Genomic DNA, 13,809 nt, shown 5'->3' on the forward strand with positions numbered 1-13,809 from the left:
CCAAGCCCATGAGGGATAAGGGGGAGGGTGTCCGCATAGGAAGCCTGGTGTGGCCACCTTCCCCACCTCGCAGGGGCTTGAAAGCCGTCTTTTGGTTCACTCTGGCTCCCCACCAGCCAGAGTCACTGTTGACTTTATTGCTTCTCAAGAGAACTGGGATCAACATGTTTAGAAGCAACAATATTTTCAATTCCGTGACTCCCTTCTTGTTATCCATTATGGAGAGACCATCAGAAGAACTTATTGAGCAAACACTACAAGGATATGAGAATATAGGTCTCCAGACAGTGGTGTGAGGATCCTGTTCTAGCTCCCTGGCACTCATTGCCACTTCACACACTATCAGGAATTCGTTTCAGAGACCCAACTCTCTTCCATCCTCAATACACTTGGTTTTGACAGAGCAGGCCCCAATCTGTCCAAAGGCTATAACCTCGACTTATAACCTGAAACCAATCAGTGGTTTCAAGTCCTCTGACCAACTCCACCTGCCCCTAAAGTCGTGTGGCAGATTGTCCTTTACTATGACTGACATTGTATGTCTCCCATCCCACAGGCTCTTCTGACATGACTGAAACACTCCTCCCCCTCAGAAGTGGGTTCTATGCCCCTTCCTTTTTAATATGGGTGGAGGCTTTTGATTGCCCCAAGAAGCTGAATTTAGTAGAATGGATGCCGTATGACTTCGAAGTCTGGTAAAGAAAGAACACAGCTTCTGCCTGGCTTGATTTGGGAGACATCCTCCCTCTGGGAAAGCCAACCATCACGTTGCAAGGAAGACTAAACAAGCTCATGCAAAGACTACATGAGAGGACCTCATGGAGAGGAGCTGACATGCCAGTAGACAACCAGCACCAACCACTGGCACTGGTAACTGAGCCTTCAGGTGATCCCAGCCTCCAACCTTCAAGCCTCTCCTGACACCAAGGGGACCAAAGGGGAGCTCTCCATGCTAAACCCTGACCAACTTGCAGATTCATGGAAAAAAGAAATGGTGGTGGTGGTTGTGGTCGTGGTGGTGGTGTCACTGCTGTTGTTTTAAACCACTCAGTTCTTTAGTAACTGGACCAAGCCCTCTTCAACATGACTCCCACACCATTCATTCTGTCCATCTCTCTAGCCATGGCCTTTACCATCCTTATCAGGTCACCGATGATTTTGTCTCCTCCACCAGAAGCAAGGAATCTCACCCCCAATACCCCTGAGTCTCACTCAAAAGGGGCCTCCGTAAAAGATCGTCCTGACGGGCTAAAGAGAGCCAAGGAAGAGGAAACATCTTGGATCTATCATCATGAAGCTCAGATTTCTGCAGCTCAGGGACTTGCTGCTCTCTGATGGGACATTTTTAACCACCCCATCTCTAGCCTGTGGTTCCTGTTTTCAGCTGGTGTGATCAAGAGCTACGGATACCGATAGGGTGACTGATAAGTTATTTCACTCAGTCCAGGACTTGATCAGAAAGCAGTAGGAGGCAGAGGGAGGAGCCTTATGTGATGAATACCACAACACCAGAGAAGAACACCAGGGAGAGGACACTAGGACGAGACACCAGCAGCTCCGACCTGGGCAGCCTTCTTGAGAAGATGCAGCCGCTCCTGCTCTTGCTGACCTTTCTTCTGACCTCCAAGGCTGAAGCGGGTGAGTGACTGTCCCCACCAGCAGAGGCCCAGCCCCATCCCACCGTGGCACAGCCCTGCCTACATGCTACACTCAGGCACATCCAAGCCCTGCTGAGTGTTCATCCCGCATCAGATCTGCCCACCTCACTCAGAGATGGGCAGATCTGAAGTGGGATGAACACTCAGCAGGAATGGTGGGGCAGGGGGTTGATCCCCAGGAGGGCCCGTGGGTACCATCCCCTTCCCAGGTCCTAACCTAGTCATCTGGAAATTGGGTTCTTTTACAAAGGCATCTGAAAGAAGGTTGGAAGGTAGGAATGAGAAATGAGTAATGCCTCAGGAAAGGGCAGCTTGGAGAAGGGGACCGGCTTCTGTAGTCAAAGTAACGCCCGCTAACTTTCTAACCCAAGGTGTTAAAATCTACCCTCAACCTTCACTCGTTTCTCCAAGCTTTGGCATTCTTATGCTGTCCATGAAAGAAGTCGAGGACCCAGTTGATCTCACAGTTGGTGGCGTCCTGGTCCCCATAACACTTACGTTGGACCATTTTTGTTTCAAGTTCCCTCTGGTAATTTGTCAGTCACAATGGGCACAATGGCTTTGGCAGGCCCCGTATTCCCTGCTACTTAGAACCATGACCAGCCCTCATCGAGAGGCTCATCGAGAACCATTGTTTCAGGCGGCCAAGACATTTACTGAGCACCTACTACGTGCAGGGCTCTGGCAAAGATCAAATGCAACCCACAATACAACATGAGCATTTTGAGCTCACGTTCCAAACATGACAAACGAGGAGCAGTTCATTAAGGTCTGGGAAACAAAAGGGGAGAGAGGACGTAGGTACATTCAGGGAAAGGATTTTCCAGGATCCAGGTAGAGGATCTGGAGGGGACTGCGCTCTCTACCACCCCGACTCCCACCTGCCGCAGTTTCTCTGCATCCAGCCTTTGGCTTCATGAGCACAGCAGGCAGGGTAGAATTTTTCTTTCAGGGAAAATAATCGGGGGCCATGAAGCCAACCCTCATTCTCGTCCCTACATGGCATTTCTCCGGATCTACAAACCAGACAAAACCTGGAAACAGTGCGGGGGTTTCCTTGTACGTGAGGACTTTGTGCTAACAGCAGCTCACTGCTGGGGAAGGTAAGAAGGGACGCCTGGAACCCCGCCCTTCTGTGACACCTCTCAGGTGTTAACTGTGAAGTTAACTTCCGCCCAGCCTGGGCTGCCAAGAAGCAGAGGGCACAGAGATGCTCAGCCCCAGGGCCCCATTGCCTATAATTACTCTCCAATTCCTGTCCTGTCCTGTTCCTTCCACGGCTTTGAGGCTGTACCTCCTGTCACCCCACCCCCCACCCTGCTCTGTGTGCAGCCTCATGACTGTGATGCTGGGGGCCCACAACATCAAGAAGAAGGAGAGGACCCAGCAGATCATCCCCGTGAGAGAAATCATCCGTCCCTCAGGCTACACTTCTGAAACCTTCCTCAATGACATCATGTTACTGCAGGTAGGGACCTCGCTCCACTGGTTCTTGTGCACTTTATTCCTGGGGGATTTGCATTCCCTGGGACCTCATTCTTCTCCCTCCTTCCCAGTGTGACCTTCCACTTGACCCGGGGCTGTGAAGATAGCAATGCCATGACTGTCCTGGGGCTCTTTGTGACTATCGGTAGATTACAATACCTTTCCTCCGGCACTCAGCTGTCAAGAAAGGCCCGCCTGGATGCCAGCGTGAGGCCCATCAAGCTGCCCAAAAGGAATGTGAGGGTGAGGCCAGGGACGGTGTGCAGTGTGGCCGGCTGGGGACAATTCAGAATGGACAGCTCCTCTGGGGCAGAGAAACTGCATGAGGTAGAGCTTGAAATCCAGAAGGATGAGCAATGCATGTCACACTACAATCACCTGTATAACCCCGCCACCCAGATGTGTGTGGGGAACCCAAGAAGGAAGAAGTCTGCCCTTCAGGTGAGATCCCCAGTACTGTCCATGCCCAGCCCTGGGACAGCCGCGCTTTGAGAAGAGGCAGTGGGAACTAGCCATATCCCTGTCTTCAGCCTTTCCATCCAAACCCATCTCTGGCCCTGTGTCTGTAGCAGGGGTGAGAGACTGTCCCACAGCTCCTTATGGGCAGAGGTTTTCTGAGGGAGAAGAGGGAAGGGAGTGTAAGGACCAGGCTGGAACCCCAGGACCAGGTGAGGCCACAGGCCTACCCTGGCCCTGATCTCACCCACAGCCCCCTAACAGAGACCACCTATCCCCAGGGACAGCAGGGAGGCAGGACCAAAGAAGGGTTGGCTCAGCCTTTCCTCCCTCTGCCCACAGGGAGACTCCGGAGGCCCCCTTGTGTGCAACAACGTGGCCCAGGGCATTGTCTCCTGTGTAAAACACTGTGGGACACCTCCACTTGTCTACACCAGGATTTCAGGCTTTATGCACTGGATAGAAAAAATAATGAGACACTTCAGCCCACCGGGACCAGACTCAGACGCCTCCAGGATCAATCCATCCACCTTCTCTGGGGCAGAGGCCAGAACTGCACTGGGCAAAGGGGGTGGAGAGGAGGCCGCCAGGGACTTAATAAACTTCCATCTCTAGTGGAAATTAGATTCCTCCCTTATTCACCAAAACAACATTCATTCGTTATGGCGACCATTGGTTCACATTCTCCAGAATAAAAAGTTTTGCTGCACTGAGACCCAGCTCCTTCCAAATACACCTTCCGGCGCCACAGCCCCCTGCCAGGCTGACTGTTAGCTCCATCGGGAAAAGGGAGACACTGTCCCGGGAAAAATGACCCTCTTCTAGAGCAAGCACCCTTCTATCTCATCCATATTGCCCTCTACCTCCTCCCACACCTACACTCCCACCCCATCCTACCTCAATATGGCAACATAAAGAAATCCATTTGGAAGGAGGACCACCTCAGAAGCTCTGAGATAGGGGGCCACTTCTCCACCCTAAGAGAAATGGGCGAGAAGATTCTGGAGAGCTGTAGCTCTCCCCATGCAGCGCTCCCTCCCCAAATCAGGGTGGCAGCTCGGAGCCTGAGAAGTTTCAAGAGGACCCTTCGGTGCTCCCAGCCTAGCCCAAGTGCCTGTCACAGCCTTGCCATGGTCGCACCCTCTGGTGTGCTGCAACCCATCTTCCATGGGCTTGAATGACCTTCAGGTGCTCTTCCATCTTGGTCTAATCCAGCCTCTTCCCACCTCACACTGATTCGCAAGTGTGTGCATGCGTGCGTGCGTGTGTGTGTGTGTACGTGTGAGTGTGTCTCCAAAGGAAACTTATTATAATAAAAAGTGTGTTTCAAAGGTATCCTATTATTTCAAAGGTGTCCTATAGCTTACAGCTTATCGAGTAAATTTTTTCTCCCATTTTTCAACCATCACTAAGTCTCTTATATAAAAACACCCACCTTAGGGGCTCCTGGATGGCTCAGTCAGTTAAGTGGGTGACTTGGGCTCAGGTCACGATATCATTGCTCATGAGTTTGAGCCCCACATCAGGCTCTGTGCTGACAGCCTGCTGTAGATAATGTGTCTCCCTCTCTATCTGCCCCTTCCCCACTCAGGCTCTGTCTCTCTCCATCAAAAATAAATAAACATAAAAAAAAATTAAAAACACCCACCTCAGGGGTACCTGGGTGGCTCAGGTGGTTAAGCATCTGACCCTTCATTTCAGCTCAGGTCAGGATCTCACAGTCCTGATCCTTTCTGACAGCCCAAAGCCTGCCTGGATCTCTCTCTCTCTCTCTCTCTCTCTCTCTCTCTCACTCTCTCTCCCCCTCACTCTCTGCCCCTCCTCCACTCATTCTCTCTCCCTCTCAAAAGAAATTAACATTTAAGCAAACAATAACAAAAAAATAAAATAAAACCCCCACCTAAGTGAAGGCAGCCTGAAAAGAAGCGGTTTGCTGAATGTCTGCCATTGATGAGTGTGCTTAGACCGAGGGGAAAGGTACACTCAGCGCAGATTCTTGGTCTGCCCGTGGTGACCATCAGCATCTCAAGCTCAGGAGCCATGCCTCTCATGTCCCCGCACCCAGCTAGCTCAGTTATTATTCACGGTTTCCTCAGAATGGAAAAAGAGCCAAGAGCCGAGAAATAAAGACATTTTTGTCTCGATTTAGTCACCGAGTGGCTTCTGAGGTACCAGCCCTTCTGCGGGCTGCAGTCCCAGCCGTCACTTTCTTGTTATTTCTTCTCACGTTCACCTCGTGACTCAGCAGTGGGAGTGCAAGTGTGGAGGCAGTACCGTTGTCACCCAGCCCAAGAAAACCACTTTGTATGACGACGCCCAGCTCTACAGGAACACAAGTCGAGGAGGCCTAGACGGTCAGTGAGCCACCTGTCCTTCATTCCCCTCAGGGCTTCACTTCTGGAAGGAAGAAAGACAGGCTGCTCTGACCTGGGCAGAACTTCAGGGAAGATGCAACCACTTCTGCTTTTACTGGCCCTTCTGCTGCCCCTTGAGGCCAGGACAGGTGAGTGACCAGCCCCATTCCAGAGGCTTGAGCCCATCCTGTAAGTCCTGACCCTTCTGCCCAGTGCGGCCCTGGATTGTCCTCCTTTGAGCCCAGGAATTTTCTGAGCCCCAGCTCCTATCTCAAACCAAGACTGACAGGTCTGATGCTCGACAGACACACTCAACAAGGATGGCCAGCAGGAAGGGTACTCCCTAGAAGGTTTGGTAGGGGTTAGCCTCTCTCTTATGGCTTGGAAAGTGGGTTGTTTGTAGAAAGACATTTGGTAGGAGATATGAAACTACAAAAGACAGGCATTGAAATTGCTCGCTCCAACCCAGGAAAGGTAAGCTCAGACCAACCAGCTGCAGTAGAGGGTGTTGTCCCTGGACTCAGCTTTAAAAGCCAATTAAATTTCTCAGTGCTCTCCACCTGCTCCATCCTGCCCACGGAGGGTGATCTCAGCAGCAGCTAGATGACTGTACCCCAACCTCAGTCCCAGGCCCGTGTAACCCATTGTCAGTGCCACCCACCCCTGCGTTCCTAGGCCCTCGGCTGCTCCACTGTCTTTGCCGATGCCCTCCCTGATTCCTGCGGCCTTGAATCCCACCAGCCCTATCTCTCCATCCAACCTCAGCCAAATGCTAATTGAAAGCTGTTCATTCATGCAACTTAAAAATGTCTACTGACACCTTAGGATGTGCGAGGCCCTGGAACATGACGATATTAGAGAATCCAACTCCATAAGGCCATAGGTAGCTTATTAGAAAATGGCACCCATCAGGATGTTAGCAGAGGCTCAGACGGGCCCAGGGGGACTCACTGAGAAAGAAGGCATCAGGGGAGTCCTGTCCACGATCCTCTGAGATTCTACCATCTTGAAGGTAGATCTTACCTCCCCCACACACTTGTCTGAAATAGGATGTGGAGAACAAGCACTGTCCCTTCTCACGGGTGTTTTGAGGCATGAGGTTCAGGAAAGGTCCTCTGGCTACAAGGAGAACCTGAGAAGACCATCAGTCACCGCCTTCTTACTCTTTCCCTCCTGACCACAGCTGCCCCCAGTCACCCCATCCACCAGCCTTTTCTTTCAGAGGAGATCATCGGGGGCCATGAGGCCAAGCCCCACTCTCGGCCCTACATGGTATTTGTTCAGTTTCTCGTCGGGAACAGCAAGAAGAGGTGCGGCGGTGCCCTTGTGAACGAGGACTTTGTTCTGACGGCTGCTCACTGCTTGGGAAGGTGAGGGGCAAAGACCCCTAGGGTGACCCCTGCCCTTCCCCCCCATGGCTGCAGCCCAGGGGGCCATCCGAGGCTCCTAGTCACTCAAGCCTATGAGAGCTCATCAAAGGAGCCAGCTAAGAGTGTGGCTGGGGCAGAGAAAGGCTGACACATAGGACAGGTGAGCTTTGGAGTCGGTGGATCAGATGTGAGAGTAAGTGGCACAGTGGAGAAGAGATGGACCACACCAGGCAAATAAAGCAGCAGCGGAGGACGGAAGCATGCCCTAGCACCAAAATGCAAACTCTAAGTAATTTCATGATATTACTTGAGAGCAAAAGAGAGCTCCCAGAGCTCCTACCCTCAGTGTCATTGAAAAAAAGAGAATCCAGGACCCATCTGTCACCTCTATGTGCCCCTCGGCTCCAGTCCTGCCCACCCTGGTTGTCACCTGCCCTTCCTGGTTCCTGGGCAGAGCTGTGTCCTGTGACCCCACACCCCCACGCCCCACTCTGCTCTCGTGCAGCTCCATCAACGTCACCCTGGGGGCCCACAACATCAAGAAGCAGGAGAAGACCCAGCAGATCATCCCCGTGAGAAGAGCCATCCCCCACCCAGACTATAATCCAAAGAACTACTCCAACGACATCATGTTACTGCAGGTAAGACCTCCCCACTGCCCTCGCTCTCCTGGGTCCACATTGTCTCCTCTCCCACTGGGACCTGTCCCCTCCTTCATACCTGGCCTGGCCACCTGACCAGTCTCAGTGGCTCAGGGGAGAAGGAAGACAGGGCAGCCGCATAGAGTACCTGGGCCCAGAGACCACTGACTGAGCTGGCCCCTCTTGCTTCTTTCCATCAGCTGGTGAAAAAGGCCAAGCTGACTGCAGCTGTGAGGCCCCTGGGCCTGCCCAACGGCAAGGACCGGGTGAGGCCGGGACAGGTGTGCAGTGTGGCTGGCTGGGGACGCATGGCCATGGGCACTCTAGCAACCACTCTGCAGGAGGTAGAGCTGATCGTGCAGGAGGATCGGGAGTGCAGATCCCGCTTCCGTGGCTATTACATGGGGGCCACCCAGATCTGTGTAGGAGACCCGAAGAAGATGAAGACCAGCTTCAAGGTCAGGCTTCCAGCATCTACCTAGACAGGTCCCAGGGCTGAGGAACCTAGGGATGTCCGGGGTATGGGAGTGGCTGTGCCTTCATGCCTCAGCCTGAGAGCCTGGGCAGCTGGGTCTACAAATCCAGTCTTCAGTTCCCCACCCCTTCCAGTGGTCCCCTGTTGGGGGAAGAAGGCTTAGTCTCCTCACAGCAGCCTTGTCACCTGTGTTTCCCTGAGGTTTGGAGAGAAATGTTTGGCCTGGGTGGTGCTGGAAAGAACAGTCAGTGCCTGGATGGAGTGCAGGGACCGAGAGAGGGGACAAGGTCTGCCCAGGGCCCAATCTCCCATGCAGCCCCCTGACACAGACCCCCAGCCCCAGGGCAGTGGGGAGGGCAGGACCACCAGGAGTGCGGTCACCAGCCCAGTCCTTCCTCTCTCTGCCCACAGGGGGACTCTGGGGGACCCCTCGTGTGTAACAACGTGGCCCAAGGGACTTTCTCTTATGGTAACGGGAATGGGACACCTCCAGGGGTCTTCGACAAGGTCTCACACTTCCTGCCCTGGATAAAGAGAATAATGAAGCACTTCTCTCAGCAGGTGTGAGGCTAACTGTCCTCTGTGCTTGGCCACCTTTTCTGGGGCAGAGGCAAGAACCCCTTGGGGCTCGGGGGATGGGGAGTGGGCATTACAGGGTCATAATAAATAGATCTCTAGAGCGAGTATGGCTGCGGTCTTATTTATTCACTGAACCACTTTCAATATGCAGCAACGCTGCCCCAGGAAGTTTTCTGCTGTCATTTCCAGGTTTTGCTTTCTCCTTTCTCCCCCAGCCCTTGGTCCTCCCTAAACCCTTTGCTGCATAGTTTCTCATCAGTTTCTCAATAACACCTCTTTGGGGCTTAGCCCTCTGCAAGGGTTCAGCCTAAACTCTGTTATAAAAGGACAATCCTCTCTCCCCAAAAATCATCTTTTCTGGGCCATAAAAATGCCATAACTTCTCTAAGCCAACCACCATCACCAACCCCACAATTTGGTCAGTGGAAAGGGAATAACTCCAGGGGACCATGCCACAAGCATTCCATTTCCTGTTTCCAGGGGGGGTCTTTCTGGGGCAATGGGGGCAGGTTTCTCCTACAGCCAAGACTTTCTGCAGCTTAGGAGGCTGAGATGCAGCCCCAGCCCCACCCAGGTTTCACTTTTCTGCACTGCCCAGGGCCCAGGACTAAATTCAGTTAACCTTCCTCCCTGGCTGACCATCCCACAACAGCCTCTGTTTTCCATCCTGCCACACCTGGAGCTGCCAACCCACCCAATGCCTGTCAGAGGAGCCAGTACCCACCTCCCAAGGAGTAGGACCTGCTGAGTCCCTCAGTCCAAACCAGCATCCCCCAGGAGCTTAGCTACTATAGCCTATGGAGTCACTCACTCAGTAGTTCAGCCCCTTTAAGCCTGGCCTAGTCTCAGGACCCAGACTCCCCCTGCTGGTACCCTGGGTTATGGCAGCTTTGTGAGGCAGAGGGCTCCAGGCTGCTGGACTGTAAAGTACCACATTGCCATCCACCAGATCAAATTTGATCTCTTTGTGCCAAGCATATAAGAGGCTCTGTTCCTGCCATTGGGAAACATACAGTGATGAGACATTTCTCCTAAATTCCCCTGGTTTCTCTCCTTCCACCAAGCAGTTCAGTTTGGCATAAATGGATCTGTTTTTAGAATCCACAAGAAAGCTTGTCTCTCTTTTTTTTTTTTTTTAATGTTTATTTTACTTTTAATTTTTTTTTTCAACGTTTATTTATTTTTGGGACAGAGAGAGACAGAGCATGAACGGGGGAGGGGCAGAGAGAGAGGGAGACACAGAATCGGAAACAGGCTCCAGGCTCTGAGCCATCAGCCCAGAGCCCGACGCGGGGCTCGAACTCACGGACCGTGAGATCGTGACCTGGTTGAAGTCGGACGCTTAACCGACTGCGCCACCCAGGCACCCCAATGTTTATTTTACTTTTGAGAGACAGAGATGAGCTGGCGAGGAGCAGAGATAGGGGGGACAGAGGATCCATAGCAGGCTCTGTGCCATCAGCCCAGAGCCCGATATGGGGCTTGAACTCATGAACCATGAGATCATGACCTGAGCCGAAGCCTGACATTCAACCGACTGAGCCACCTAGGTGCCCCAAGAAAACTTGTCTTGAAAATAATTGACATCCCTAAACTTTATCTGAATCGCACATCACAGTTTCACAGGCATGACTTTGTTTGGTTCCAGAAGGGCAATGTGAAGTTGGAAGAAAGTGGGAGACTCACAGGTCCTCAGGTTTGTAATCTATGCACGATAGAGGCCATGCCCAGAAGTGAGGGAGGGAGAGAGGGAGAAGAGGCAGGCTTATTTTTATTTCACATGTAGAAGACATGAACTTTAGTCCACAGACCCATGAAATGCCACATTTCAGGTGGAAGATAGTTCATTGTGACCAGATAACCTTATTTTAGGGTCCCATATCCTTCAAACACCACAACTAGTGAGTTGAATGTGACAGAACAAATTCACGATAGCTGAACAACTAGACAAACACTGAATCAAGTAGGACCCATATCAAAAGGAGAAAGAACTGGGGCACCTGGGTGGCTCAGTCAGTTAAGTGTCCAACTCTTGATTTGGGCTCAAGTCACGATCTCTTGGTGGTGAGATCAGGCCCTGGGTTGGGTTCAGCACTGGGCATGGAGCCTGCTTAAGATTGTCTCTCTCTCGGGGCGCCTGGGTGGCTCAGTCAGTTAAGCGTCCGACTTCAGCTCAGGTCATGATCTCGCGGTCCATGAGTTCAAGCCCCGCGTTGGGCTCTGTGCTGACTGCTCAGAGCCTGGAGCCTGTTTTGGATTCTGTGTCTCCCTCTCTCTCTGACCCTCCCCCACTCATGCTCTGTCTCTCTCTGTCTCAAAAATAAATAGACATTAAAAAAAATTTTTTTAATAAAAATAAAAAAAGATTCTCTCTCTCTCTCTCTCTCTCTCTCTCTCTCTTTCTCTCAAAAAAGAGAGAGAGAGAGAGAAAGAACTTCACTAAAAAGGAAACAAACAACATAGATGTGAAAAACAAAATCCAGTACACTGAAAAAAAAGTGAAAAGCAAATAAAAGCCAATGTTTCACACAAGACTGTCCCTATGTCCATTTGCCAAGTCTTCCCTGGAGCTCACAGCACAAAGCAATAGCACAGTTGAGATTAAAGCTGAATGCATGTATGGAGGTGAGCAAGAGAACAGTAGAAGGTGATGACCAGGGGACAGCTCTGGGCACAGCAGTAAAAAACAACACTCTGAGGAGAAGCCATCACACCTAAGAAATGTAGAGACCTCAGAAAGTCAGCCATGAAGAGCTCCATGGAGCCCCAGGATGCAAGGTTGAGCCAAGGGCAGAGTAACCAAGGACATCCACCACCAGGGGCAGAGGTGTGTGACCTTGAAAGACAGAGCCTGATGGGTCAGTTTTTCCCTTACACCTGATAGAAGCACTTGACACAGTATGACATACGTTAGGAAGAAAAACTATTGCCTTACAATGACGGTAGCATCATGAAGACTGGGCTGCTGTTGACGTTCCCTTAAAATTTTGAAGTCAGTTCACACCTATTTCTCTCTCTTGCTTTTGTGATTTTTATTTCTAGAACTTAATCCTATATAAGGTTTAAAGTGTGTGTGTGTGTGTGTGTGTGTGCACGTGTGTAGGAAAGTTATTCAAAAGGTGTTCATTAATCACATCATTATTTAATAATGGACCTCAGATTGGAATTACTATTAATGTCCAAAATGGAGAAATGGTAAAATATGGCACATTTATATTATGTATTATGCAGCCATTGACATCTACATTGTCCACCGCTCTAGAAAACTAGGCTAAGGAAACAAAAGAAAGAAAACTAAGCCAAAAACATTAATAGGCAAGTTATTTTAAAAAAAAAGTTGATACATGTGTTAGTTAAGACAACCCTAACTACTCTACCAGATAAACTTTAGCATTTCCGTGACTCACACAATGGAAACCTGTTTCTCACTCACCCACAGTCCAAAATGAGTGTTCCTGCTGAGTAATGCCCCTTTTTACTCTCAAGTATCCCAGCTGGGACAAAAGTTACATGTGTGCCCATGATTAAGGAAACCAGGCTCAAGTTCCTAACGATGTCTTCCAAGTCCCTCTTGTTCATCCAAGTGGAACCCAGGTAGAGGTTCGTTATAGGCCGGTCTGAAAGGTACAACACCATCTCCATTCACACCCCATTTGCTACAGTAATCACACAGTCACACCTCACCTCAAGTGAGGCTGGATGACTGGGTTCACCCAGGTCCTCTGCAAGAAAAGGAAATTGTTTTGCTAAACTGCTAGCTCGCCTCTACCACAATTCGTTATAGTGTTTGCTGTTTATAAGGATCATGGGCCCTAAATTTTGTTCTGCCTATAAAACTAATACACACTGATGACAGAAAAAAATGGATAATATAAAGGTGAAAAAAAAAGAGTCATAAAATGATTATTCTGGCTGTTGCTCTTTTTAAACAGAATTAGTATCAAACTGCATACACCACATCATATTCTACTTTTTCCACTTACTATTAGGTGATGCAAAGTGCTCCATGCCACTAAGCAGTCTTCCAAAACATGCTATTTAATGGCCAGATAGTATTTCATTCCATGAATATATCAGAATTAATATTACTGAGCTCCTATTGTTGAATAGTTGGATGGCCTGAGCAATTGGGAAGAGAGTCTCAAGGTATATGTCCACCTCCACCTCTTTCTCACATTTACCCAAGGCCCCAGGGCCAGTCACTCCATCTCACTAGTGTGCTTTTCTTCCAGGAGACACTGAGGTCCTTGAGCCTCTTTTCAAGTCTTCCTCTGCCACATCCAGGGTTTCTGGGTCCTTCTTTCCCTCAAACTACGCTGATGGGGAGATTGTATGCAGATCCCATTGACTTTCCTTTGTCACCTGCTCTTTCCTACTAGACCAAAACAAGGGCCAGTTCTTTGCAAGAAAGTGCCTCACTCCCAGCAGACATATGTGGTGGGAAGACAATAGTGAAGAAACAGACTTCTCCCAGGGCTGGCACTCCATAAAACAATCACCAGCTCACCAGTAGAAACTTCCCAAGGAGCTTCTAGTCTGTCCTTCTAACTGTGATATTAGGGCAGCCCTAAGAATGTCCGGAACTTCTCAGTAGTACACTGGTCTCCTACAATGCCAAGGACAACCAGATTGGTTTCTGACCAGAGCAGCATCAAAGGGAGGGAGAGGAAGTGTCCCAGCCTCAGCAGGCAACTGCCTGCCCAGAGCTTTGCATTTTGGCAGTATATGGGGCCCAGGGAGGAGGTGGGAGACATCCTACTTTAATGTCCCAATATCCCAGAGGAGAAAAAA

The 13,809-nt window shown here is 50.5% G+C and overlaps 2 protein-coding genes and 1 long non-coding RNA gene across 6 annotated transcripts in view; 2 read left to right on the top strand and 1 right to left on the bottom strand.

Annotated features, from left to right (window-relative positions):
* The window catches only part of LOC147580061 (uncharacterized), a 100,779-nt gene that overhangs the window by 11,424 nt on the left and 75,546 nt on the right, over positions 1 to 13,809 (bottom strand). The gene's annotated exons all lie outside the window — the stretch shown is intronic.
* On the top strand, positions 1,454 to 4,312 carry LOC112855450 (mast cell protease 1A-like). 2 transcript variants are annotated; one of them, XM_086710025.1, is made up of 5 exons: positions 1,454 to 1,638; positions 2,686 to 2,761; positions 2,991 to 3,126; positions 3,321 to 3,584; positions 3,942 to 4,312. In XM_086710025.1, the coding sequence occupies exons 1-5, from the start codon at positions 1,494 to 1,496 to the stop codon at positions 4,212 to 4,214; spliced, it is 894 nt and encodes a 297-aa protein (XP_086566151.1). In that variant the 5' UTR covers positions 1,454 to 1,493; the 3' UTR covers positions 4,215 to 4,312. The 2 variants fall into 2 exon arrangements, with proteins under 2 accessions (XP_086566151.1, XP_025774901.2); XM_025919116.2 differs by having other exon boundaries at positions 1,458 to 1,638; positions 2,611 to 2,761.
* On the top strand, positions 5,260 to 9,122 carry LOC112856499 (granzyme H-like). 3 transcript variants are annotated; one of them, XM_025920080.2, is made up of 5 exons: positions 5,260 to 6,102; positions 7,137 to 7,323; positions 7,829 to 7,964; positions 8,165 to 8,422; positions 8,851 to 9,122. In XM_025920080.2, exons 1-5 carry the CDS (start codon positions 6,048 to 6,050, stop codon positions 9,004 to 9,006), a joined length of 792 nt encoding a protein of 263 aa, XP_025775865.2. In that variant the 5' UTR covers positions 5,260 to 6,047; the 3' UTR covers positions 9,007 to 9,122. The 3 variants fall into 3 exon arrangements, with proteins under 3 accessions (XP_025775865.2, XP_086566153.1, XP_025775866.2); XM_086710027.1 differs by having other exon boundaries at positions 5,266 to 6,102; positions 7,163 to 7,323; XM_025920081.2 differs by having other exon boundaries at positions 5,270 to 6,102; positions 7,176 to 7,323.

Source organism: Puma concolor, chromosome B3 (assembly GCF_028749965.1).
Source record: "Puma concolor isolate L17-30 chromosome B3, mPumCon1.1.hap2, whole genome shotgun sequence".
In the NCBI taxonomy this organism is placed as follows: Eukaryota; Metazoa; Chordata; class Mammalia; order Carnivora; family Felidae; genus Puma; species Puma concolor.